Raw genomic sequence first — 27721 nt, 5'->3', positions numbered from 1 at the left:
TGATATCTAGGTCAAGTTCGAAAGTGGGTCACGTGCCTTCAAAAACTAGGTCAGTAGGTCAAATAATAGAAAAACCTTGTGACCTCTCTAGAGGCCATATTTTTCATGGGATCTGTATGAAAATTAGTCTGAATGTTCATCTTGATGATATCTAGGTCAGGTTTGAAAGTGGGTCACGTGCCGTCAAAAACTAGGTCAGTAAGTCACATAATAGAAAAACTTTGTGACCTCTCTAAAGGCCATATTTTTCATGGGATCTGTATGAAAATTGGTCTGAATGTTCATCTTGATGATATCTAGGTCAAGTTCGAAAGAGGTTCATGTACGGTCAAAAACTAGGTCATTAGGTCTAAAAATAGAAAAACCTTGTGACCTCTCTAGAGACCATACTTGTGAATGGATCTCAATAAAAATTGGTCAGAATGTTCATCTTGATGATATCTAGGTCAAGTTTGAAACTGGGTCACGTGCCTTAAAAAACTAGGTCAGTAGGTCAAAGAATAAAAAAACCTTGTGACCTCTCTAGAGGCCATACTTTTCATGGGATCTGTATGAAAGTTGGTCTGAATGTTCATCTTGATGATATCTAGGTCAAGTTTGAAACTGGGTCAACTGCGGTCAAAAACTAGGTCAGTAGGTCTAAAATTATTAAAATCTTTTGACCTCTCTAGAGACCATATTTTTCAATGGATCTTCATGAAAATTGGTCAGAATTTTTATCTTGATAATATCTAGGTCAAGTTCAAAACTGGGTCACATGAGCTCAAAAACTAGGTCACTGTGTCAAATAATAGAAAAAACGACGTCATACTCAAAACTGGGTCATGTGGGAAGAGGTGAGCGATTCAGGACCATCATGGTCCTCTTGTTTTTTTTTTATTTTTAGTTTTCCATCAAAATTTATAATCAACATGTAAACTTTTGTATCCTCGCCCCCCCCCCCCCCCCCCCCCCCCCCCCCAAAAAAAAAAAACAATTCATTTTCTGTTAATTTGATTTTGACTAATGAAATTATTTGCTTCTTGGTAACATTCTTAACTTTTTGCTGGATATATTTTTTTGCCGTTCCTCACCACTGACCCTTTCGGCGGGGGATACCAATTCATCGAATTTGCTTGTTGATTTTATAAAATTTTTATTTCAATATATTTTCTAGTTTTATGTTTGCATTTGTCAGAATTTGGATATTTTAAGAATGTGAATAATTTTTTTTTTAAAGTGCCAGTCATTTTTAAATAGTTTATTTCGCACAACTGAGGCAGACTAAGGGTGGTAATAATTATTTCATACTTGCATTTTGAATTAATTCCATCTTAATATCTAGTTGTTAATGCAAATATTTTACAAATATGATACAATAGGCCTTACACTGGTACTTAAATCTTTCCTGAGGCAAAGTATGAATACTAATGGTAAAATAGTAAGTTCAAGTTTAAAACTTCCTCCAGTGAAAATCTAACCTATAGTAAGCCATATTTGAACACAAAATTTCAAACAAAACGGCTTCTTTACAAAAGTCTGATTAACCCCTTATAATGAGAAAAAAAAACAACATTTAAAATCTAGAAATAAATGTATAGTTTAGAAAAAACATATATCTGTGGCAAGAATTTTAAATTGAAAGTATATTTTTGGCCTTAAAATATTTTAGAACATGATTAAAATTCAAAAAGGTCCTGCTACCATTTTTGGGACCTAAAAAATAATGCTTAACTTGCATCTAGATCCTGCAAAATATAGCTACAATTCAAAAAATGAACTATTACAGATTTTATGGATGATCTCAGAATCAGTAGTATAAAGATCTCACTGTGCTAAGCTCACTGCAGAAATGTCATCGACATATAATTGACATTTCACCAGATGGATGATAATCTTGCCTCTTTGTGTTATGTTGTAAATTAATCTCGAATCAACAATATATTGCTTGTTGCAAATAAATTATTCTTTTCATTAGTTTAAGGATTATGTTTGGCTGATTGGTTAATGTCACTCATTTTGAATCACTTGCCCCTCATAGTTGTGGTTTGAAGCCTCAGTTTAGGTTTGGGAATTCTTTCATAAAATTATATTGAAGCCATCAAGCCATCTAATGAAAAGTCAGTGGTTCTAACTAGGTGCCTGTCCATGCTTGAAAAGGCACTTTGGGTCTTCCTCCACTGTAAAATGCTTGAAAGTAGCCATGTGATATACATGTATACTTAATTAAGGGGAAATTAAACAGTTGCCTATGTATTTAGGCAAAAAATTTCCTACAGGTAGAATTTCTTTAAACTTTGTGTAATGACTGAGAATCAAGTTTAAAACGGAAATATGTATTAAAAACCATAGGTTCCCAAGCTTGATCTTGAGTTATCTGCCCTTGAAAATCAGAAAATACTAAAACAAGAGCTGTCGGATGACAGCGCGCTCGACTATTCGAAGAATTGATTGAAGAATGGGGTCAAAATATTTCCATAGATTTTCAGACAAAAGAAAAAAATGGATTAAACAAAAAATTTTCCTGTATTTGTGGATTTCGATTAGTCTTGCACTAAGTGGCAATGTGTGACCATGATGGCAAATATGTTATTAAGTTATATGTTAGGCAAACACAGACTTGTATGAAAAGTTTAACTAATTTCCAAGTCCAAAAAGGGTCATAATTCAGTCAAAATAGTTGACAGAGTTATGTACACTTGCCTACAGATGGAAATCATGTTGATAATCTAGTGTTAACAGTTTCAAAGCCACAGTTCAAATATTTTGACAAAAATGTCAAAGTCCAAAAAGGGCCATAATTCAGCCAAAATAGTTGTCAAGAGTTATGTACTCTTGCCTGCAGATGGAAATCATAATGATTAACAAGTGTTTAAAGTTTAAAAGCCATATGTCAAATAGTCTTGACAAAACATGGACATATATGAAAACAGAACTAATTTCCAAGTTCAAAAAGGGCCATAATTCAGCCAAAAATGATGACAGAGTTATGTTCTCTTGCCTATTGATAGAGACTATAATACTGAACAAGATATAAAAGTTTCAAAGCCATATGTCAAACACTTTACACAAAATATAAACTGGTACGAAAAACTTAACCAAGACTTCTAAGTCAGAAGGGGCCATAATTCAGCCAAAATGCTTGATGGAGTTATGTACTCTTGCCTTCAACTGGATATGGTGATGGTAAACAAGTGTTGAAAGTTTCAAAGCTTTATCTCAAAAGACTTTGTCAAAATGTAGACTGGTACGAAAAACTTAACCAAGATTTCTAAGTAAAAAAGGGGCAATAATTCAACCAAAATGCTTGATGGAGTTATGTACTCTTGCCTACAACTGGACATGATGATGGTAAACAAGTGTTGAAAGTTTCAAAGCTTTATCTCAAAAGACTTTGCCAAAATATGAACTGGTACGAAAAACTTAACCAAGATTTCTAAGTCAAAAGGGGCCATAATTCAGTCAAAATGCTTGACAGAGTTTTATACTCTTGCCTATAACTGGACATGGTGATGGTAAACAAGTGTTGAAAGTTTCAAAGCTTTATCTCAAAAGACTTAAAGTCAAAATGTGGACTGGTACGAAAAACTTAACCGGGGTGTGACGCCGACGCCGACGCCGTGGTGAGTAGGATAGCTCTACTTATTCTTCGAATAGTCGAGCTAAAAATCCAGTTTTCAAGGGCAGTGTGTATTTTAAATTTATTTCTGTTTCAGACTTCTTTGCAGTCAGTATACAAAGTTTAAAGAAATTCGGTCCTTGGGAAAGACTAGGACTTTGCGGTATCAGTTTGTCATGTTCATAGTTAAGGACATTAATTTTGCAACAGTCGCTATATTGACATGGGGCAAAAAATTTCTTACAGATGGAATTTCTTCTTTAAACTTTTTTTACTGACAGAGAATCAAATCAAAAACAGAAATATGAAATAAAACAAACTATAGGAGCCCAGCCTTGGTCATAAATAATCTGCCCTTGAAAGTCGGAAAATACTGAACAGATCTACTTTCAAGAGTAGATAATTCAAGATCAAGCCTGGGTACCTATGGTTTTAGATACATCTTTCTGTTCTAAACTTGTTTCCCATTCAGTACACAAAGTTTAAAGAAATTCTGCCCGTAGGAATTTTTTTGCCCTGTATACATAGGCAACTGTGGCATTTCCCCTTAATTGTGTTGTTGTGACATTGTGCAATCTAGTTACATTTGTATTTAAATTAGAAACCATGTTTTGTGTTTGAGATTTCGTATGATGTCTATATTATATACATGTAAGTATATTTAATTAAACTAACTTTTTTTTTTTATCTTGTAGAGTGTCCTCCCCTTCTAAAGATCCACAGCTACAGAGCTGCTCTAGAGTGGATTGCAAACAAACTGTGCCCAGACTTCAAAAGAACTGCTGTGCAAATACCAACAAAGAAAATAAAGGACTTACAGTTTGATAGGTACATTATTCAATCTTGTTATTGTTCCTTGACACAAATTTTGACAGACCTTGTAGAACTGAATCTGGATAAGTATGTTATTATGTCCCCATTGGAAAAACGTCTGAAGAGGGGCAGATTGTTTTGGATTGTTGATCTGTCTGTCTTGTTTATTTTCTGATCAGTATCTAGAGAATGTTTAGTAAACTTCACAGGATGTTTGCCTGTGGATAGTAGATGAGCCATTCTAGGTATTAGCAGGTCAAAGGTCAAGGTCACAGTTACCTTGAGACTGAAAATGTTTCCACTCATTAACTAAAGGATGCTTTGGGCTACAGTTATCCAGGATGACTGACTGCAGTAAATTTTGTTGACAGCTGTTGTTTTGAGGGTAAGAAGGTCAAAAGTCTTGGTCAGATTGACCTGGATAATGGAAACCATTTCTACCTAGTAAATATTTCAGTACCATTGTGCTTAATGCTTTTTATCTTCATAGAATTTTTGCCTGTGGTCAACAGAAAATTACTTATGTTTTAGGTGTTGATAAAATGAAGGTCAAGGTCACACTGATACAGTGACCATGAAACTCAAAACTGATCAGTATCTAAAGCACTTGGGTTTTCAACTTTTATAGGGTTGTCTGTGGGCTGGAGATGACTCGGAACTTTTATTTTGAGTTTAGTTCTTCAATGACTAAGGTCACAGTAACCTTAAGACTGAAAACTCTTCTGATCAGAAACTAGAGAAAGCTTGGGATTGTGGCTGTCTACACTCATAGAATAGTTCCCTGTATTCTTGTTATTATTTTATGCTTGAAAAAAAAGTTACCTTCTTGAAGTCATTCAAAACAGTTTAACATTACAAGTTGGAAACTAATTTAGGGGAAAAACAACATTAAAATGTCCTGAAGTAGACAGTTCTTAAGCTCACTTAAGCTTCACACTTTTAAAGTCTTGTGAAGGATTGTGTAAACGGGTTGAATATGTGATACATTTTATCATTCTGTATTAACAGGTATGTGAGATTAGGTCTGCAGAAATTGAACATTCCCGAGGAACAATTACCTGATGAATTGCTACACCAAGCTGACAGAATGACTGAGAAATGGAAAGATGTTGTTGCATTTTACACAATACGTCTTGCCCTTGCTCCTGTTGTAGAAACTCTAGTACTGCTTGACCGGATGATGTTTTTATATGAGAAAGGTAAATAATAGTAATTTATTAAAAAGTACCCTGCTGAATTACTATAATAAACTTGTCCATCTTTTAATTTGGGCAGTACCATTTACTGTGAAAAGGGCTGCTTACCAAAAAGATTCTTAATAAATGGTGAACAGTGCAGATCTTGATAAGACTGCATGGATGTGCAGGCTGAACATAATCTGCACTGGTCGCAAAGGCAGAATCAGTTGAATCCAGCATGATAAGGGTTAATAATCATATGTAGTTAACCTTTCTGTAAAGTTGATTGAACAGCTATTCCAAGTAAGACAGAAGATAGAAACTGACACTATATGATATGTGTAGTATACAGTGTATAATGTAGTTAGCTAAGACTTAGAGATATGTCTTAAAATCAGGTAAATGTTTATTTCTTGTCTTTTTTTGAGAGTGCCTGAATGGATTGTTCTGGGTAATTCAGTAAAGTGTGAGCCATAAGTTTTAGGTTGATTGTCCAGCTTACATCATTAATTGTTCATCATTCACAATTTACATAAACATCTCTGAAACTACTGACCAGAATTAACCCCAGACTAGATCTCTGTCTATGCGTGTGTGTGTGTGCTTGGGTTTAACGTCTTTTTCAACATTTTTTCAGTCATATAAATGACAGTGTCTACTTGTAGCAGTGTGCACAATGCCCAACTCTATAGTGCTGCCTCACTGGAATATCACACTGTAGACATGTGACATGATACCCCACTCTATCTCAAAGTCAGTAGGGATCATCTACTTTTGCCTGTCCAATCATCCTATTAAGTTTCAACATTCTGGGTCACGTGGTTCTCAAGTGAATGATCGGAAACGGTTCTCCAGTTATTACAGAAATGAAGAGTGACTGACTGACAGGGCAAAAACAATGTCTCCCCCAGTATTTGGGTGAGGGAAATAATAAGTAATGCTCTCATTGAGTATCTTATACCTGGGTAAAGCTACTTGTATTAATTTTAAGATATGTTTTACTACATTCATTAAATGGGCTGAATTCTAAATAGCATAACTTTTGTTTATCATTACGTATATGTATGCTGCATTGTTTCATGTGTTTACAAGCAACAAAATATCATTAAACTATTGTTGAAATTATTTTCAGGGTATACAAGTGCTTTGGTGCCAGTCTTTGACCCTGGACTCTCACCTAGAAATTTTGTGCTACTCTCGTGGAAGGACAGTACTTGATGACAAGTAACCATCTAGAAAAATAAGTGTTTGTCTTTGTTATGCTTTAAGACACACTGTTACAATGCGGACAGCGTTACAATGCAGACACTGTTACAGTGTACATAATTTGACCTACCAGCTTCTTATGATAGAGGAAGATGCTAGATGATCATATCTTCAGCTGCAGTCAATAAACGTGATGGCATGCTTCCTCACATAAAGAATTGGACATTAAAAGCCCATCTCTGCAAGGGGCAAGTGATTCGAAGTCATAAAACTTGACCACAGAGAGATGCTCCATGTATTGATGAAGGTTTAAATTCAACATTGTGAAAAATATTATTTTTAGCTTGACTGCACAAAGTGTATGGAGAGCTGTCCTACTCAACATGGCGATGGCACTCCCACCTTGGTTAAATTTTGATACACTTTCAATTTATCACCATTATTACTAGATGGATTTGCTTCTTGGTATTCATCATCACAGACATGCTAAACAAGAGCTGTAAATCTGGCATTGATATTTCAAGAAGTGTGCTCCCTTTTTACTCTCAATTCAGGTTAAAGTTTTTGTTGTTACTAAATAGATTTTATTCAAACTTCTTATGACACAAGGTTTATATCTCTAGCACCAATATTTTAGGTATACCCCTTTTTAGATTTTATGTTAAAATTTGTAAGCATTTTATCTCTGTTTCTATCAAATAAATTTGATTCAAATTAGAACAGTTGTTCCATATCATCACCAATATCACATGATACAAGTTTCATAACTTTGGCAGAAATATTCAATGAATTATGTAGAGACCGTACCAGAGCTCTTCGCATACTTTGATTTTTCAAAATACAGTGTTTTTTACAAGTGCACCAGTTACAATTAAACAAGAGGGCCAAGATGGCCCTAGGTCGCTCACCTGATAAACACATCATAACAGTGGACATGTTTGACATAGTGATTTCATGGAAACAAATATTCTTACCAATTTTCATTAAGATTGGATCAAAAATGTGGTCTCTTAAGTGTAAAAAGCATTTTCTTCAATTTGACCTAGTGACCTAGTTTTTGAGCTAAGATGACCTACATTCAAATTCGACCTAGATTTGATCAAGGCAATCATTCTGACTAAATTTCATCAACCTCGATTAAAAAATACAGCCTCTATCGCATACAAAACGTTTTTCTTTGATATATCCTAGCGACCTAGTTTTTGACCCCAGATGACCCATATTTAAACTTGACCTTTATTTCATCAAGCTAGCATTCTGACCAAATTTCATGAAGATCAATTGAAAAATACAGTCTCTAATGCATATACAAAGTTTTTTCTTTTATTTGACCTAAAGACGTAGTTTTTGTCCACAGATGACCCATATTCTAACTTGACCTAGCTTTTTGTCAAGGCAATCATTCTGACTAAATTTTATGAGAATCCAGTGTAAAATGCAGCCCCTAGTGCATACACAAGGTTTTTCTTTAATTTGACTGGGTGATCTAGTTTTTTATCCCATATGACCAATATTCAAAATCCACTTAGATTTCATATAGACAAACATTCTGATTAAATTTCATGAAGATCCGGTGTAAAATGCAGCCCCTACTGCATACACAAGGTTTTTATTTGATTTGACCTAGTGACCTAGTTTTTGATCCCCGATGACCCATATTCAAACTTGGCCTAGATATTATCAAGGCAATCATTCTGACCAAAATTCATGAAGATCAATTGAAAAATACAGCCTCTATCGCATACACAAGGTTTTTCTTGACCTAGTGACCTAGTTTCTGACCCCAGATGACCCATTTTCAAAACTGGCCTAGATTTCATCAAGGTTATTATTCTGACAAAATTGCATGAGGATCAGTTTAAAAAATACAGCCTCTATCGCATACACAAGGTTTTTATTTGATTTGACCTGGTGACCTACTGTTTAACCCCAGATAACCCATTTTCAAACTCAGCCTAGATTTCATCAAGGTAATCATTCTGACCAAAATTCATGAAGATAAAATGAAAAATACAGCCTCTATTGCATACACAAGGTTTTTCCTTGATAAGACCTAGTGACCTAGTTTTTGACCCCGGGTGACCCATTTTCAAACTTGGCCTAGATTTCATCAAGATTATCATTCTTACAAAATTTCATGAAGATCAATTGAAAAATACAGCCTCTATCGCATACACAAGGCTTTTCTTTGATTTGACCTACTGACCTAGTTTTTGACCACGGATGACCCATTTTCAAACTTGGCCTAGATTTCATCAAGGTTATCATTCTTACAAAATTTTATGAAGATCAATTGAAAAATACAGCCTCTATCGCATACACAAGGTTTTTCCTTGATTTGACCTAGTGACCTAGTTTTTGACCCAGGATGACCCATTTTCGAACTCGGCCTAGATTTCATCAAGGTAATCATTCTGACCAAAATTCATGAAGATAAAATGAAAAGTACAGCCTCTATCGCATACACATGGTTTTTCCTTGATTTGACCTAGTGACCTAGTTTTTGACTGCGGGTGACCCATTTTCGAACTCGCTAGATTTTATCATGGTAATCATTCTGACAAAATTTCATGGATATCAATTGAAAAATACAGCCTCTATCGCATACACAAGGTTTTTCTTTGATTTGACCTAGTTTTTGAACCCAGATGACCCATTTTCGAACTCGGACTAGATTTCATCAAGGTTATCATTCTGACCAAAATTCATGAAGATCAGTTGAAAAATACAGCCTCTATCGCATACGCAAGCTAAATGTTGACGGACGACAGACGCCGGATGCCGGACATTGAGCGATCAGAAAAACTCACCTGAGCATTGCTCAGGTGAGCTAAAAAGTTAACAACAGACTCTGACTATGAATCGTTGAAATGAATGAATGAAAGTCAATCTTAGTCAAAATACTGATTGACAGTGAATGCTAATGACTTCATGTGTTGCAGAAAGGTATTTTAGTTTGTAAGTGTAATTTCCTATCAATTGAAATCCTCTCAAAACTTGTAAAATAATTGCTTATATTTGGACAAAGCTCACAGTCTTTGCCGTTCGCCAGCTGCTAAAAGGGCAAATATAAAAGATTCAGTGTAAGTTATATTTCACTGGTACTACCAGTTAGTAAGTTCATACTCTAAAAAACACGTCAGAGGAATTTGGGCAGTTTTGACTGACTGAAATGTTGGCAACATTAGATTATATTTTTTCTTTACATGAAAATTGCTGTTAGGTAACAAAGCGAATACGCCCATAATCCGGAGTACACCTATTATGATGTTATTGTCACAAAATTGTTCCAATTCATGTAATGTATTACCGGTAGGTGCACTTGAACTGCATAGCTATAGCTACTGCTCTTATAGGGAAGTGGTTGAGTGTCTGCCTTAGGTGCGAGAGGTCCTGGGTTCGAGTCCCGGTTGGAGCTTAAATACTGTAAGTGTATTAATATTAGCGGAGTACTAATTTTCGCGCTATTAGCGGGCTCGGGCATGGCTAATTCATGTCTAGCGCTAATATTAGACTGAAATGAAAAGCTTAAAAAAGTGATATTTATAGTATTGAAAATACCGTTATCACAATGCAACAGAACACAGAGAAATATATGCTAATTGTGTAAATACAACAATACTAGTAACTGCATTCCTAACTATTATTCTGCAGAATTTTTTGAATAGAATAATTTAACCTGTTTGAATATTAGTACAAAAGTAATCTATTTTTGTAAATTAAGCTGCTTTTTTTTTTGCCACTGTCCATAAACATGGTATATAACACCTTCGGAGTAGCTGGCCAGTTTGTCCGGTCGCGCTAATAACAAGTGTCACCATACCATTATACTGCTTTGAAAACCCAAGTGCAAATTTGAAAACAAACAATTATCACCATTCTGCACTGTGTACATGTACAAATTTACAGTATACAGATTAACACTAATCTAAACGAATGTAGATTTTATGTCATACTGTAGACCTATGCATTTTTATGTGCGTGCCTAGTCGATTTCATTACTAATACCATATTTTAGCACACAGTATCATGAATGATTATTTAGCAATCCAGATCACTGCTGGATGTTAAATCAAATGCACCCAACTGGAAAATATTCACTATATTATGTCCTTTTGATGTTTCTGCGTATTCAAGAAGAGTTACATTTCCTTGATCACAATATTTTCTTTTACATGAAAATATTAAATGCTCATAACTTTACACTTCTGGTTAAAATATTGTCAGTATGTTTGTTTTTAGAAATGTATGGACACTTTGCCTTCATTTCAAAGCTTTTTAACTTCATACCTATGATTTTAAAAAATTTGGTACTATCTCTAAATTATGTCCTTTTTATGCATCCAAATGTGTGGGGGCATATAGCGTTATGCCTATTTCCATCAGCCCATACGTCCCCAAATCTTACAAGTCCAATTCCTACCACAAGATTAACCTGATTTGCTTAAAAATTTCACGATATATAAGCTTGATGTGCAGATGACAATGAAGGAAAGAATTTTTACTGTGACTATTTTTACTGCAGTTATGGCCTTTTGATAGTTTTGCTAAAAAGAATATAGTCCGAGTTGGACACACGAGTTTTCTCTATTATAGAGAAAACTCGTGTCCAACTCCTCCCACATAATATTAGCTTGATTTGCTTCAAACTTTCACAGATGAACAGGCTTGATGTGCAGATGACCTTAAAGGAAGGAACTTTGGCTGTGACTATTTTCACCGCAGTTATGGCACTTTGATAATTTTGCTGTATAGAGTATAAAGAAAAATGCGAGTTCAACTTCTCAAACACTAATGACTATTAGAAGGATATGCTTGAATGTTTCAGATAAAGGTTCTTGATTTGGAGATGACCAGAAATAATTGACTTCTGAGAATTGGGTAGGAGATAAGGGTTACATAATAATCAGTCCAGTGACAGCTCTAGTTTCCCGTGATATTTCACTATCTAGCATCATAATATTTTATCTTTGAGCGACATATCACAACTGTGTGCTATTTTACAATCATTCTTTCTGAGGGGATATGCAAGTCTCTTTATCGAAACCAGATTATTTTCAGTCTAAAAAGTTTTTAGATAATATCAGGTGGTCAGTCTTACTTGCATTAGCTGTCATCCTGATGTAGCATGACCCTGATTAAAACATCAATATTTCAGACCGTTAGAATTCCAAGTAAATGAACCTGTTAACCAAGTGTATCCCTGTGCTAAAATGGTTGCTAAAAACCGTATTTCATAAAATTTCAGCATGCTTTTCCCTTCTTTAATAATGTTATTAAATTCTCAGATAATATAGCATTCTAAAACACTGATATATGTGTGAAGTAATTATTTAACTCTTGGCCTGCCGACGGTGATTCTGTCTTTGCGACCAGTGCAGACCAAGATCAGCCTGCACATCCATGCAGTTTATTTTACACAATAAAGTTTACAGATATCCCATTGACAGGATCACAAATCATCCAGTATTTTTGAATAGGATTTATAGTCACTAGATATTTTGTTGAGTGAATGGAAGAATTCATAAGGTCCTTATATTTGAAAGTAAAAGGCTACCCAGTGCTTTCTTGATCAGACATGCATTACTGTTACTGGGCATCCAGTACGTTTCATCTCTAAATAATTTATCTGATTTAGACTCCCCTGGCACTACTGATATAGAGTATATCTGGGAAGGTGGCGTACATAATCAAGGTTTGCCTGCCTGGTAAAGCCCCGGCAAACTCGAGTTCTAGATGACGATATACCTTCCTTTTAGAGTTTAATGAGTAGTTTGGATCTACATCAAGCGCATACAGACAATATATCCCTTCTTACATGCTACCTTTGAAATGTTAATGTCGTTCCTAAAACGAGTCGATGTACTGTAACACTCCATGGGTAATTTAGTTGCATTGGTTGTGAAGATTAGGATTGTCCATCCATGTTAAGGCCTATGGGACTACAGTTACAATGCTTGGAAATGGATGGGTTTTGTTCGTAATTGCGTAATTAAATGCAGCACTAGGAACGAGACCTACTGTAAGTTTACTTGGCACAAGACCTTGAAATAATATAGTTTGTTCTGTGACTGAACTGACCTGAGGCAATGGATGTTGTCTAGATCTCTATAGATGCGTAAGTAAGGGTAAATGGCTGGTATGTCTTGAACAAGTCTGTAGTGCACTACTAATACACCACTTCAAGATGTGAGAGATGGCTCGACGATAGAAGAACCAGATGTCTTTTAAAGCTTTTAATTTAGTAACAAACTTGTGAATAGAGTTAAAATGTTGTCGAGTGACGTCGCTGCTGGCATGCTGTTTGGCGCCAAATAATGCCAGTGTTACTCGAGCTATTTAACCACAAACATTTAAATATTGTGAAAAGGGCATAGGCCCCACTTTCAGTCAAAGGGTTTCCTTAGTAACCAACATGCAAGCATGATAAGGTTGGGAAAAATTTTAAAGTATTTATTAACATTGATTAAGCGAACTATGAAGTTACTCACTGAAAACATGATGAAACTAGAACTAAGAAGGGTTTATTTTTTGTAGAAAAGCGCACATCTCCCCCACTGCATAGTCGTACAGGCAAGAAGTAAATAGGGGGACAGGAGCTAAAGTTGAAGAGTTTGTTTGTTGGGTTTAACCCAGTTTTTCAACAGTATTTCAGTCATTAATGGCGGGCAGTTAACCTAACCAGTGTTCCTGGATTCTGTACCAGTACAAACCTGTTCTCCACAAGTAACTGCCAACTTCCCCACATGTCGTTTATCAAATAGTCACGGAGAACATACGCCCCGCCCGAGGATCGAACTCACAAGATCCGTTGACCAATGCTCTTACCTACTGTCTAAGCTGGCGGGTTGACGCTGATGGTTGGCTGCAATTGGGATCATCTACTTGGCATGTCCAATGATCCCACTAAGTTTCAACTTTGGGGTCTAGCGGTTCAAAAGTTCTGAATTGGAAATGTTTTTCCATGTTCAGGCCCCTGTGGCCTTGACCTTTCGTTAACTGATCCCAATATCAGTAGGGGTCATCTACTCTGCATATCCAGTCATCCTAATAAGTTTCAACATTCTAGGTCGTGGTTCTTACATTACTGATTGGAAAGAGTTTTTCATGTTCAGCCCCCTTTGACCTTGACCTTTTATGTAATGACCCCCAAAAACATTAGGGGTCATCTGCTCTATAAGTCTTTTCATCCTATGAAGTGTAAGGTTCTAGGTCAAATGGTTTTCAAGTTACTGACCAGAAATGAATTTCAATGTTCTGTCCGCTGTGACTTTGACATGTAATAGTGACCCCAAAATCAATAGGGCTCATCTACTCTGCATGTCTAACATCTTATGAAGTTTCAACATTCTTGGTCAACTGGTCCTTTAAGTTTTTGATCAGAAATGGTTTTCCATGTGCCCCTGTGACCTTGACCTTTAACAGAGAAACCCCAAAATCAATAGGTGTCATCTACTCTGCATGACAATTATCCTTTTAAGTTTCAACATTCTGGATCAAGCGGCTCTCAAGTTACTGATTGTAAGAGTCTTCTATGGTCAGCCCCCTGTGACCTTGACCTTTGATGGAGTGACCCCAAAAACAAATGGGGTCATCTACTTCATAAGCCATGCCACCCATTGAAGTTTGAAGGTTCTGGATCAAATAGTTCTCAAGTTGTTGACCGGAAATGAATTTTCATGTTCTGTCCACTGTGACCGAGACCTTTAACAGAGTGACCCCAAAATCAATAGGGGTAATCTACTCTGCATGTCCAATCATCCTATGAAGTTTCAACATTCTGGGTTAAGTGGTTCTCAAGTTATTGATTGGAAATGGTTTTCCATGTTCTGGCCCCTGTGACCTTGACCTTAAACAGAGTGACCCCAAAATCAATACGGGGCATCTACTCTGCACGTCCAACCATCCTAAGAAGTTTCAACATTCTAGGTCAAGTGATTCTCCAAGTTATTGATCAGAAATGGTTTTCCATGTTCAGGCCCCTGTGACCTTGACCTTTGATGGAGTGACCCCAAAAACAATAGGGTTTGTCTACTCTATAAGCCACCCTATTAAGTCTGATGGTTCTAGGTCAAATGGTTCTTCAGTTATTGATCGGAAATGTAGTGTGACAGACAGACTGACGGGGCAAAAACAATATGTCTAGGAGACATAAACATAGTGAAAAATCCTGTTAATTCTGGATCACCCTTGTACAGTTGTAGGTAGAAAATCTATATTAATTTTTCTTTTGTACAGGATTTCATTATTCGGTGTACAAGAAAATATACCACACAACTTTTCTGTTTTGTATTTATTGAAAACAATAACAAGAGGGTCATTGACCCTAAAGCGCTCACCTGTGTACAAGGCTTCAAGTGTGTTTGTATAAGTACGGAGTTAGGTTTCTTCTCTGTTAGCCTATATTATATACATGTCACACACACTTTTGAACCTAGGGCAATAATTTGAACAATTATGGTACACATTACAAATCTGATATCACACGCCAAATATCAAGGCTCTAGCTATTATTGATTCAGAGAAGAAAAGTGACCACAATCCCTGGCAGCTGTTTTTTGAAGAATCGGAAAAATTTGAACAATCTTGGTAGAGGGTCACACAACAACCATTTGTGCAAAATTATTTTAAAATCGGGCCAGCAGTTTCGCACAAAAAAAAAGATTTTTGAAGTTGCCATTATACACATATAGGGAAAAGTGACCACACCCTCTGACCGCCTTGTTTTTTTGACAAATCAAAATAATTTCAACAATCTTGGTCACACAAGGATCATTTGTGTAAAATTATTTTAAAATCGAGCCAGCAGTTTCACACAAGAAAATTTTTAAAGTTTCAACTACATGTATATACAAATAGGGAAAAGTGACCATGCCCTCTGGCGACCATGTTTTTTGATGAATCAAAATTATTTGAACAATCTTGGTAGAGGGTCACACAAGGACCATTTGTGCAAAATTATTTTAAAATCGGGCCAGCAGTTTTACATAAAAAAGATTTTTAAAATTGCCACTATATACATATAGGGAAAAGTGACCACGCCCTCTGACTGCCTTGTTTTTTTTGAAAAATCAAAATAATTTGAACAATCTTCGTAGAGGGTCACACAAGGACCATTTGTGTAAAATTATTTTAGAATCGGGCCAGTAGTTTCACACAAGCAGATTTTTTAAAGTTTCAACTATATACAAACAGGGAAAAGTGACCACGCCTTCTGGCGGTGATGTTTTTTTGATGAATCAAAATAATTTGAACAATCTTGGTAGAGGGTCACACAAGGACCACCTGTGTAAAATTATTCTAAAATTGGACAAGCAGTTTCATACAGGAAGATTTTTAAAGTTTCCACTATATACATATAGGGAAAAGTGACCACGCCCTCTGGCAGCCGTTTTTTGACAAATCAGTATAATTTGAACAATCTTGGTAGAGGGTAGCATAAGGACCATTTGTTTGAAATTATTTCAATATTGAATCATCGGTTTAGAAGATGTTGTTTGGAGTTTTGTCTTTTTTAGCTCTGGCAGCCCCTATGTGCAACCAAGCGGAACCGTTTGGACAAATTTGGTAGAGGACCACCCAAGAAATATGGCCAAGTTTCAATAAAATCCATTCTTTGGTTGTGGATGTTGTTTAAACACAAATGTTGATGACGGAAGACTTGACGCACACACTCACGGACAGATGGACACAGCGTGATCATAATACCTTACCATAAGCACTTTGTGCTCAGGTGAGCTAAAAAGTAATACATGTTATAACATGTTAAAACTCTTTTCATTCCAAATTGTTCGCAGTTTCTACTTTATACTAAATGTATAGTATTTCTGTCTAGTCATTTTATCATTTAACAATACAAGAAATATCGGAAAAAACGATGGATGCTCCCTGAAATTTGCACCCATTTCAATTGAAAATATGTGCATCTCCTCTTAAGATTGAAGAGTCCTATGAATTTTGCTGAGTTCCACACAGTGGTTGCTAGGAAATACTGCCGACTATAATGGCACTATAGTTTGCTAATGCTGAATAATCAAAGGGTAATAATTAGAAGAAAAATCATCCAACTGAAAAACAAAGATAATATAGTAAAGCTTCCTATTAAGAATGGCTAAATTCCAACCTGTGGTTGCTAAGAAATACTTCGGGCAATAATAATACTTTAGTATACTTTTAATTGTTGAATAATCGAAGGGCATCAACTAGATGAACAAGAGCACTGCCCACTGGTGCCATTGCTCGTCTGTAAATGCTGGACAGTATTGTAAGAAATGAGTTACAGTTCAGAATTACTAAGTACAAAAAGGGCCATATGAGAAAAGGTGGACTTAAAACAAAAATTTTAACCAACGCCGATGCTGGCGATCAAGTTTGGTGAAGTTCAATCAAGTGGTTCATGAGAAGTCGTTCAAATGTTTTTTTTCTTCTATTTCTAGCTCTGGCGGCCACTAATTGGGAGTACTTACATCAACTGCTGCTTACTTTGTTATTAATTTGAATCTGTTTTAAATCTAAATCTATCTATTTATCAAAACTAATCTCAAGAAAGACAGTTGGGCTTAGGGCTAACTGTTTAACACTTAATACACAGGACAAAATCGATTGCATGCTACATTCATACTACTGATGTAATCACAGAGACTGACAAGCATTATTCTACAACGTTATACTGTCACTTCCTGCAAGACAAGCAGAGCAACTTTAAATTTAACTTTCATCTTCTGATAGGTCTGAATAGTCTGAAAAATCTAAATCTGGTTCAGGACATACCAAAGGTATAACATTTAACCAAGGAAACATTTCTTCTTCTATTCCACGTATGTGCACAGGTCTAGCTACCTTCTCAGTATACATTTGACGTAAAACAGGATCAGGTAAGAAGCCTGCTTTGAACTCTTTCAGCGCATCGGGTATTCCTGAGCAGAACTGTCTGTAGTTTAGTGTAAGCCAAAGAAATACAATAGAGCTATAGATAATTTCTTTATCACCAAAAAGTAGCATTGGTTTTGTTATAAGAAGTATGTCATTTTCTGTATCATAAAAACAAACTAATAATTTCTTTTTGGAGATTCCAATCCCTGGAATCAAACCATGTTTCAGCTGATTTCCGTGAATTTTTTTCTGCAAAAATGAAAACACAATTGTCTGAGCAATGATCTGTTTGAAATTATTTGATGCTTCGTCAACGCAATCAACAGATGTGTGGTCTGGGTCTTCCATATATCTCATGCAAGCTACTTGAATATCAGCTCCCTCAAGTATTATGTCAGTATTTCCATGCCATCCATTCTCTAAGCCTGAAGAAAACAAACAAGAGGGCCTTAATAGGGCATCTGAGCATCATTTATTTGAGGGTGGCACAAAACTATTGTAACTCTGGAGTTCCAGATGGGACGGGTGGCAGGATACTAAGAGACAATATAAGGTTACACAAGGTGCAAACGAAAATAAATAAATGATGGTCCTTTATAGTTCATCAGAGTTGATCTGGCCTAGGCTTCTGACTAAATTTTTGATCCAGTCATGACCCAGTTTCAAACTTGACCTAGAGATCTACAGTGTTCACAAAAAGCTTTTCCTTTGATTTGACTTGGTGACCTAATGTTTGACCCCATATGACCCAGATCGAATTTGACCTACAGATCATCAAGACAAACATTCTGACCAAGTTTCATAAAGACTGAGTAACAACTGTGGCCTTTAGAGTGTTCACAAACTTTTCCTTTGATCTGACCTACTGGAATAGATTTTGATCCCATATGACCTAGTTTCAAACCTGACCTAGAGATCATCAAGACAAACATTCTGACCAAATTTCATAAATATTGGGTTACAACTGTGGCCTCTGGAGTGTTCACAAGGCAAATGTTGACAGCCAATACACAATGACCAGTCACAGTAGCTCACCTTGAGCACTTTGTGCTCTTTTGAGCTAAAACATTTTTATGTGTGGTGGGGAGGGAGATGGATTAATTACAATAAAATCAACGGTAACACATACACAACAAATAGAAAGTTTCAAATCTACATGCCTTTAAGTAATAGCTGTATGTACTTGCACGCAAAACTTTAATCAGGATTTTCTAAGTTCAAAAGGGAGCATAATTTGCCCAAAATACATGTCAGTTATGGAACATGACCCATTTTTTTTAGCTCTGCAGCCCCCAAAAGGGATCAAGCAAAACAATTCAACAAATGTAAGAGAGGACCATACAAGGATGCTACTGAACAATTTTGGTGAAGATCCATAAAGTTGTTCATGAGAAGTGGTTCTTAACCATTTTCCTACTTTTACTTTTAGCTCTGGATTGCCTCTTAAAGGGTCAAGTGTAACTATATGAACAAATATGAGACAATCATGTACAAGGATGCTATAGACAAAGTTGTGGTAAGTTCTATCATTTGGTTCGTGATAAGAAGTAGTTTAAAGGTTGATTTTTTCAGGTCTGGTGGCCCAAATAAGAGGCAAAGCTGTTCCATTTGAATAAATTTTAAAGAGGACCATGAAAAGTTGCTACAGACAAAGTTTGGTGTAAATCTTTCAAATGGTTCATGAGAAGAAGTCATTAAGCTTTTTTTTCTATTTTTAGCACCGACTACCCAAGTGAAAATGTTGGTGCAGTATGACCATCGACATATATAACAACAGCTGTCCAAACAACAGCAGGCTTTACTTTTCTCAGTGCTTCACTCCGAATTAAAGCTTTGCCAGTTAAAGGGGCTTAATTCAATAAAATATATAATCAGAGTTCTGAAGATTGTTTCTCCTGGTGTAGACTTTGACAGTAAATAACTGTTTTAAGTCTCATTTTAAAATCCTTTAAAGTAACAGCCATATTCGACTTTATCAAAAACTTGAACAAAAAAAGTTCAAAAGGGGCATAAAGTCAAAATTCAAATTTAAATCAGAGTTTCGGGGGTTGTTTCTTCTAGAGTAGACTTTGACAGTAAATAAGTATTAAGTTGCAAGCAAAATTTCTGTTAAGTTGTTTCAAAGTCAGACCAGGGCTTTAAAAGTGTTGGCAGTCGTAATCCTGAAAGAGACTGAAACAGTCTAAGACACTACCTAATACTTACCAAAGCTGGTGTCTCCTATCACCCCAACCAAATCATCGTTTTCCTTGCAAGGACATTTTGTATCACCAATTCTTAGTCCAGAGCCTGATGCAATTGTGTAGTTACAACTAACTGTCAGCTTTGTTAAAAGATGTTGGGCAAGCACAGCACACCAATGTCCTTCAGAACATGTATCTTCAAATAAACTTTCATGATCTACAAAAAATACAGAAACAATTACCGTATTTTGGTGTGTATAGGTCGCGGCAATGTATAGTACGCAGCTAATTTTTGCCCTGGAAATTGTCGGAAAATTAAAGTTCTAGCGTATTAGTCACAGTTAAATATTTACCGGCAAAAAAGTTATGACAGCGGCCATATTGATGCCGCGGACTGAATCATTATCAAAACCTGATTGGTGGAAATCGCACAGTGTTATTTTTGATCCCAACCAATTCGTACCAACGGTAGTATCGGTTACAGGCTGAATCTTAAATCAAAGAAAAGCGGCTTTTTGACACTAATTGGCAGCAGACGGTTTGTGTTTACATTCTGCAATTATGCAAGTTATGCAAGTTAAAGTGTGAATTGTTTGCACAGCAATTATAACACCTTTCCGTGTCATGTAATTAACCGCGTTCTTTTCATTCTGAGTAAAAAGATTAACAATATCTCTTTTTTGAGTTTTTCTTTTATTTGAAAATTAAAAGTAAAACTTATCTTTCAAGTTTTTTATTCCGCTAAGAATTAGTATAAACAATGTTTGGAATGTAGGACGGATCCGACGGATTTTATTATCCAACCCGGAGTACATGTACCTGTCAATGGCGTCCAGTAAAATGAAAGTAGAAACTAACGTAATTCAAAGTACAAATACATCATTGAATTAAAGTCATTCGTGATTTTAATAGTCTGTATGGGTTACATGTACCGTAATAATTCTATTTATAGCCCGGGCGTTTATTAGAAACATGGTCGGCTCAAAAGTTAGGGATGGGCGAATATTAGAGACAAATCACCAGCAAACATTCAAAATCTTGATGCAATATTTATTTTCGAACATATAGGTGACTGTAAGAAAGTGATGATGTGATAGTCATACAAAAATTGATAACGGCCGTACTAGATCGGTACTATAACCGGCCAAGCTAAATTCACAAAATACATGATTAAATTTAATTTATTCTGTCATGAATATAGTATTAAGTATTTTTTGTCGTGATTCTGTCAATTTCAAGCAAATTTAAACAACACCCTATTGTTTTAGATCAAAGCGCCTTGAATCCAGTATTGATTAAATTTCCCATGCGGAACCCGTCTCGAAATGCCAGACTATGACGTGACGTAATTACGAAAAGCGCGCGCCTTTGCATTAGCACATGTCACTAGGTCAATACACATTACATGTATATATGATATGGCGGCATGTGTGTTAGTTTCAGTTAAAGCAGCCATAAAAGGTTATGTTCATAACATTAATCATCCTTTCGGAACTATACCGACATGCATATTAGAACCTGAAAAGTATCGTGTTCATATATTTGGAATTAAAGACAAGAAAAGTGATGTACGATCTTACATCAGAAGGGAAATAAGAAAACTCGCTGTTTAACTGATAAAGGTAGGATTATTTTCTAAGATTCATAGGATGGGCGCTTATTAGATAACATCGTATTTTTGATTTTTTTCTAAAAAAAGGCCGTTTTTTTTACAAAAAGTCGGGACTGGGCGTTTATTAGAGCATGGGCTATAAATAGAATTATTACGGTATTTACGAAATATTTTATTGAAAATAACCGCTATTGGTTGAAAAGCCGCCAATATTGATACTTTTTATCCATTTTGTTTATTTGTAACAGATGCACGTAATTTTGCGAGAGCTACGGTCAGAAAATTGGCCAAAAAAAAATACTGCTGGCAATGTTCTGTCGTATAGGTCGCAGGAACCTTTTCAGACAGCAAAATGGGTAGAAAAAGTGCGACCTATACGCACCAAAATACGGTTAAGACATTTGTAAAATACATAAACTTAAGGAATCTTCTAAATTAGCTATATATCTTTAAGACTTTTGATTATACGTATAGAAAGTCAAACTATGATTAAAAACATTCAACTGGCCTGTCCTTTCTTACGAAGTTAGGAGTCATTAAGACATAAATCACTTTTACATAAATCCAAAACTTTTTCTAATTTTGTGTTTTTATTCTATAACTAGAAATACATTCTGCATACCCATGGGGCAGAATGTCGGGCCCACCAGCTGTCTAAAAAAGTAACATTTAATTATTATACTATTTGGCGGTGTACGAACTGATTTACACTAGCACCTGTATTTGCATTTATATTTTACTTTAAATTTCACGGTGAAAGCTACGTAAGATGCAGGGCTTTTGAATTTTGCACAAATTTTAAACTATATCTTTTGGAATTATCAAGAATTTGTGTTAGACGAAATTCGAGCTTTTTTATAGTCAACCTCAGTTTGCTTTCGTAGCTACTATTGAACATCTGGTTATGTTTCAATGCGTAATTCTGAAGAGATGAATGATAAAGAAATGTGTAGAAACAGTTTAATTTCTTATTTTGATATCAAATTAACAGCAAAACAACGTCAAGATATTTGTCCGGCTACTGGGGAAAACAGCTTCTTTTAGTGACCCAATCTGAGGCCCCATGGAACCCATATTTTACATCACAACACGATGCTGGTTACATCAGTTGCAGAAGGAGCTGAAGTTTGTGCAGTGTGGTATTTATTTATAAGTGTCAAATATTTTTTTAGGGAATAATGGAGCCGAAATATGGAAATATGTCCGGAAAATGGTTCCCAACCAGTAAACATACCTGATTTTTTTTACATTACGCACTTATGCACGTACGTGTGTACTGTGCCCTACGCCTTGTCTATCTCTAATTCTGGCAGTGATTTTTTTACTTTTTTTGGCAACAGCAGCCCATGCCTTTTGAATTGGGAATTTTTAGCGCGATAAACTTCAGAATTGGGAAAAATTAACAAAACTTAATAAAGAAATCATTTTGAAAAGTTTAAAGTAAATTCATTTCATTCAAATATGCACTGAGGTTGAACAGACAGGTTATTTTCTGATGTCACAGGATCTGATGGCTCAGATAGCTTAGGGTCACCATGAGCTTCTGTTGATTTCTGAGGGTCATTTTGTGGGGACTCAGAATTCTCGAACAGATCACTTTGCTTTTCTGACATTTGATTTGTATTTGATTTCTCTTTAACTTTACCAAAAGATGTTCGAATGACTGGAGTACCGATGGCGTGTTTAAGTTTTATTTTCTTATTATAATATTTGGAATTATGTGACATTTTTCGTTAATTTAGGTAATTTTCTAACAATTTTTTTTCCGACTCATTTTGGCACATGAAAAAGCGTTTAGCGACCGTGATGAAAGTCATACTAAAAGCCGTACTATGCCGTGACCCTGAATCGGCGCAAAAAAAATCACTGTCTGGCTACCATATCTTATTTAATGATTTTTTTTGCGCCGATTTGACTCCGAAATTTGGCGTCTTCCCAACTGACAAAAATGGTCAAAATTCCCAAAAAATGCTTAAAAATTCCCCAAAACGAGATGATTTTTCCCAATTAGATTGATTTCTTGTGAAAGTTGAACTAAAACGATGCAAATAATCATAAAAATTCCGACTCTAATTATGGTTTATTCGCAGAATTTTGTTGCCAACTCGAAGCGCGTTGTTTACATAAAACGGGTCACGGCATAGTACGGCATTTAGTATGACTTTCATCACGATCGCTAAACGCTTTTTCATGCGTCAAAATGAATCGGAAAAAAGATTGTTAGAAAATTACCTAAATCATCGAAAAATGTCGCATAATTCCAAATATTATAATAAGAAAATAAAACTTAAACACGCCATCGGTACTCCGGACATTCGAACATATTTTTGTAAAGTTAAAGAGAAATTAAGTTCAAATCAAACGTCAGAAAAGCAAAGTGATCTGTCCAAGAAATCCGAGCCCCCACAAAATGACCCTCGGAAATCAACAGAAGCTCATGGTGACCCTAAGCTATCTGAGCCATCAGATCCTGTGGCATCAGAAAATAACCTGTCTGTCCTGTCTGTTCAACCTCAGTGCATATTTGAATGAAATAAATTTACCTTAAAATAAAACTTTTCAAAATGATTTCTTTATCAAGGTTTGTTAATTTTTCCCAATTTTGAAGTTTATTGCGCTAAAAATTCCCAACTGAAAAGGCATGGGCTGTTGCCAAAAAAAGTAAAAAAATCACTGCTTAACTGACGCTGTTTTTATTTTCTGATGGTCGTGTCCATTAAGTTATGGCGAAACCCCATTTGGTTAACTAACCAGTATCAAACCGCAACATCTCGCACACTTCTCTCGTGAGAAACGGATGACGTCATGCAACAGTTCAGAGCACGTGGTTATTTTTGAAAATCAAGATCAAAATTTCACTTATTAATGAATTTATTTTAATCATAAACATAAAATTCATAAAAAAAAACCATACTCTAGAAAGTTTAAGTTCTCAGAAAAGGTCTATACCGCCTATTGGTTTTCAAGTGAAGAGTACTCTGATCAGGTGACAACTGCAATGGCGGACACAATATTGCAGACAGGGGTACCAATTTGAAACTTGTGTGTATTACTTGTGTTCAAATTATGTTGCATGGATTATTTTTATGTCAGATCAAAAGAAACAAGAGCCATGTTAGACATCAGTCAGGGGTGTAACTGTTTTAAGTTATGTAACCTATTTCAGTTATTTTTCAAGCATTTTATAACCTGTATTAGTTATAAAATAAGGATAACCCAGGTAAGTTATTCAAAAAAAGCCTTTTTACTGTTTTCACAAAGTGACCTTTCATGTGTAATTAGTAGCAGACTGTGGTTAATCAAATTCTCTTTTAGTCTGATCATGACCTGATGAGCATAATGGGATGTTAAAGAGTTTTATAGCTTAAAAACCATTTGCGTAAGACTTTATCAGCCTTGTGTAAAAAAATTTACTGCATAGCTGGAAAGATAAAAGGGCAAGGATTCAGGAAATGATTGCATTAGTCACATTCAAAATGAGGAATTAACACAGGAGGGCTTTGTAATATTTTATGATAACTGAAACAAGTTATGAAAGTAAACAGAATAACTCAAATGGGTTATAAACTGATAACTTGAAACAGTTACACCCCTGACTGGACATGGCCAATCCCCCTGCCAGGCATATTATAATTGAAGGCTAAAGTTCCTGTTTATTAATTTTCAGGAACAGTATAGCTATGATGTTTTTCCATATGGCTACTGTAAAAAGAAGGAATTGAAAGCTAACAGGGAACAAGAGTGCCAGAATGTCACAATATACGCCCATCACAGCAAATTTCTTTACTCTAGCAGCTGTATTTGCAAATGGAATTTTAATTTTGTGGTTGTTTAGTAATCACTGTAAGTCTTTTGTTTTTCTAAGTCCACAAAAAAACTCCTTACCAGGTAGAGATATCTTAAAAAACACCTAAAATTGGAAAGTAACATCTATGTTGTACCACAGAAAAGTGGTCTTGTTTTTTCACTATGGTCAATTATAAAAATGTTACAATACAAGTTATTTATAGTAACAACTAAGGGAAGTTAACCTTCTTTACCTGGTAGAGATTGGTCAAAATACACCTCAAAATTGGATGTAGCATGCATGTTGTACTACAGAAAAGTGGTCTCGATTTTTCCCTACAACAAGTAATGAAAAAGTAACAATAAAAGCTATTTAAAGTAACAACAAAGGGAAGTAATTCTAAAGAAGGGAACTGCGCATGACACTTCGTCTCATGATGGTGTATAATTGTGCCAAGTTACATCAAAATCCCTCCATGCATGAAGAAGAAATGCTTTCTGACAAAGTCATTCTTGTATCTGACCTTTGGCCTCTAAGTGTGACCTTGACCTTAGACCTAGGGACCTGAATCTTGCGCATGACACTCTGTCTCGTGGTGGTGAACATTTGTGCCAAGTTATATCAAAATCCCTCTATGCATGAAGAAGAAATTCTCCGGACAAGGTTTTCATTCTTGTATCCTTTGACCTCTAAGTGTGACCTTAGACCTAGGGACCTGGTTCTTGCGCATGACACTCCGCCTCGTGGTGGTGAACATTTGTGCCAAGATATATCAAAATCCCTCTATGCATGAAAAAGATATGCTCCGGACAATTTTTTTTAAGAAATATGATAAAGGGGAATAACTCAAAAAATAGACAAGGTAGAGTTATTGTTCTTGCACACTGCACTTCTTCCCTATGTGTTCTATCAGTGTATGAAGTTTGAAGAAAATCCCTCCAGTACTTTTGGGAGTTATGCTCCGGACAAAATTTTTTAAGAAAATAAGATAAAGGGGAATAACTCAAAAAATAGGTAAGGTAGAGTTATTTTTCTTGCACATTGCACTTCCTCCCAATGTGTTCTATCAGTGTATGAAGTTTGAAGAAAATCCCTCCAGTACTTTTGGAGTTATGCTCCGGACAAAGATTGTTGCGGACGGACGGACAGACGGAGAGCATTTCTAATATCCCCTTCCCCTTTGGCTGGGGGATAAAAAATAATTAGAAACATTTTAAAATAAAAGGTGAGTTCATTGCATTTCATTTAATGAAATTATAGCGCGAGACTTCTGGCACGATTCCTGGTTAGGTTTCAGTACGGGATTCGTTTCAGCGCAGAGATCCTAACAGCATATATAAACATCTCTGAGCTGAATTCTTTTAGCTATAGTCTATCTCGTACATAAGCTAAATGTTGACAGATAGTTGCCAGACATCGAGCAATCACAATAACACTCCTGAGCATAGCATTGCTCAGGTGAGCTAACAATTGGTGATTGTTGCTACATAAAAAATAGATCTTATAATGAAAGCGGCCCGGGCATACCTGTTTTTTTGACAAAAAATTTAAGTAGATTTTGTAATGCTCTCCTTTGAAGTCGATCTTTTGGTATTTTCCGTTTTCCCATGTCCGCGTAACTCTTTAGAATATACAAGCCATCTAAAAAAAGCGCTCCAACATTGCAGCCAACATGTCCTTCTGCATCACCATACACATTCCAAGGGCTGCACTCAACAGATACATCACCAAAGGAATGTGGCTTTTGAGCATTTGACGAATCCACCTTCAAGACCGCGAATGACAATCCTTCCAAACCGCTCTCTAATGCGGTAACTGCATTTAAAAGAAGCTTGGTACTATTTACACAATCCCTTTTGAAAGTTTTGAAAATTCGCGGAGTTCCATCCTTTTTAGTTTTCAATCTTTTTGCGTCCCTTTCCGCCATATTGGTAGGAATGTGTTACTTCCCTTGTGCAGGTTACAGCACACTAAATAGCCGTTCTTCTTTAGGCTGAACACCACTAAATCCAGCTGTTCTTTATTTCATATAAAATCCACTTACATCATAACGGTTTTTTTGACATTTTCCAGCACATCAGATTTTCAGACACTTATATTCCCATAAAGAACTATATCGCTACATTAGAAAAACAAAAAGAAAAGGGGGTGTTAACTTTTGAATAAGAAAACTACAGTTCGTTAAATAGAATTCCAGACGTTTCACCCCCAAGACTTTTCCTCCCCTAGACATTTCACCCCCAAGACATTTCCTCCCAAGACTTTTCACCCCCAATTTAACAAACCCTAGACTTTTCACCCCCAATTTCTAATATAGTGAAAATATCGTGAAATATTTTGTTATTTGATATTTAAAATCTTTTTTATCGATACTGTATATATTTTATATAGGTTGTTAGGGCATTTATGAAGATAATTTGTTACTTTACGGACCATAATTCTATAAAATATACACTGAATTTAGGGTAACAT

At 35.8% G+C, this 27721-nt stretch overlaps 2 protein-coding genes across 2 annotated transcripts in view; one reads left to right on the top strand and one right to left on the bottom strand.

The window, feature by feature from the left end:
* Positions 1-8041, top strand: part of LOC123522834 (methyltransferase-like protein 25B) — a 29752-nt gene extending 21711 nt beyond the window's left edge. The window contains exons 10-12 of the mRNA XM_045300297.2: positions 4294-4426; positions 5420-5610; positions 6722-8041. Coding sequence (XP_045156232.2) covers positions 4294-4426; positions 5420-5610; positions 6722-6807 — 410 coding nt within the window. The 3' untranslated portion in view covers positions 6808-8041. The remainder of the gene's footprint in view (positions 1-4293; positions 4427-5419; positions 5611-6721) is intronic.
* Positions 8042-17405: 9364 nt separating this feature from the next.
* LOC123522835 (uncharacterized) lies at positions 17406-27198 on the bottom strand. The gene is made up of 3 exons (XM_045300298.2): positions 26777-27198; positions 19873-20067; positions 17406-18092 (listed from the first exon to the last, which is right to left on the bottom strand). Exons 1-3 carry the CDS (start codon positions 27174-27176, stop codon positions 17503-17505), a joined length of 1185 nt encoding a protein of 394 aa, XP_045156233.2. The 5' UTR covers positions 27177-27198; the 3' UTR covers positions 17406-17502.
* Positions 27199-27721: the final 523 nt, after the last annotated feature.

Source organism: Mercenaria mercenaria, chromosome 8, assembly GCF_021730395.1.
Source record: "Mercenaria mercenaria strain notata chromosome 8, MADL_Memer_1, whole genome shotgun sequence".
NCBI classification, from domain to species: Eukaryota; Metazoa; Mollusca; class Bivalvia; order Venerida; family Veneridae; genus Mercenaria; species Mercenaria mercenaria.
Note: the sequence above shows the minus strand (reverse complement) of the source record. Positions and strands in the feature narration are given on the sequence as shown.

What these genes read in the sequence shown, in the direction of transcription:
- LOC123522835 (XM_045300298.2), bottom strand. Translation starts at nt 27,176, where the DNA reads ATGGCGGAAAGGGACGCAAAAAGATTGAAAACTAAAAAGGATGGAACT. An exon ending in ATTTTTTGTCAAAAAAACAG is followed by an intron (nt 20,068 to 26,776) that starts GTATGCCCGGGC and finishes TATTTTTTGTAG; the next exon opens with ATCATGAAAGTTTATTTGAA. An exon ending in GATAGGAGACACCAGCTTTG is followed by an intron (nt 18,093 to 19,872) that starts GTAAGTATTAGG and finishes TGTTTTCTTCAG; the next exon opens with GCTTAGAGAATGGATGGCAT.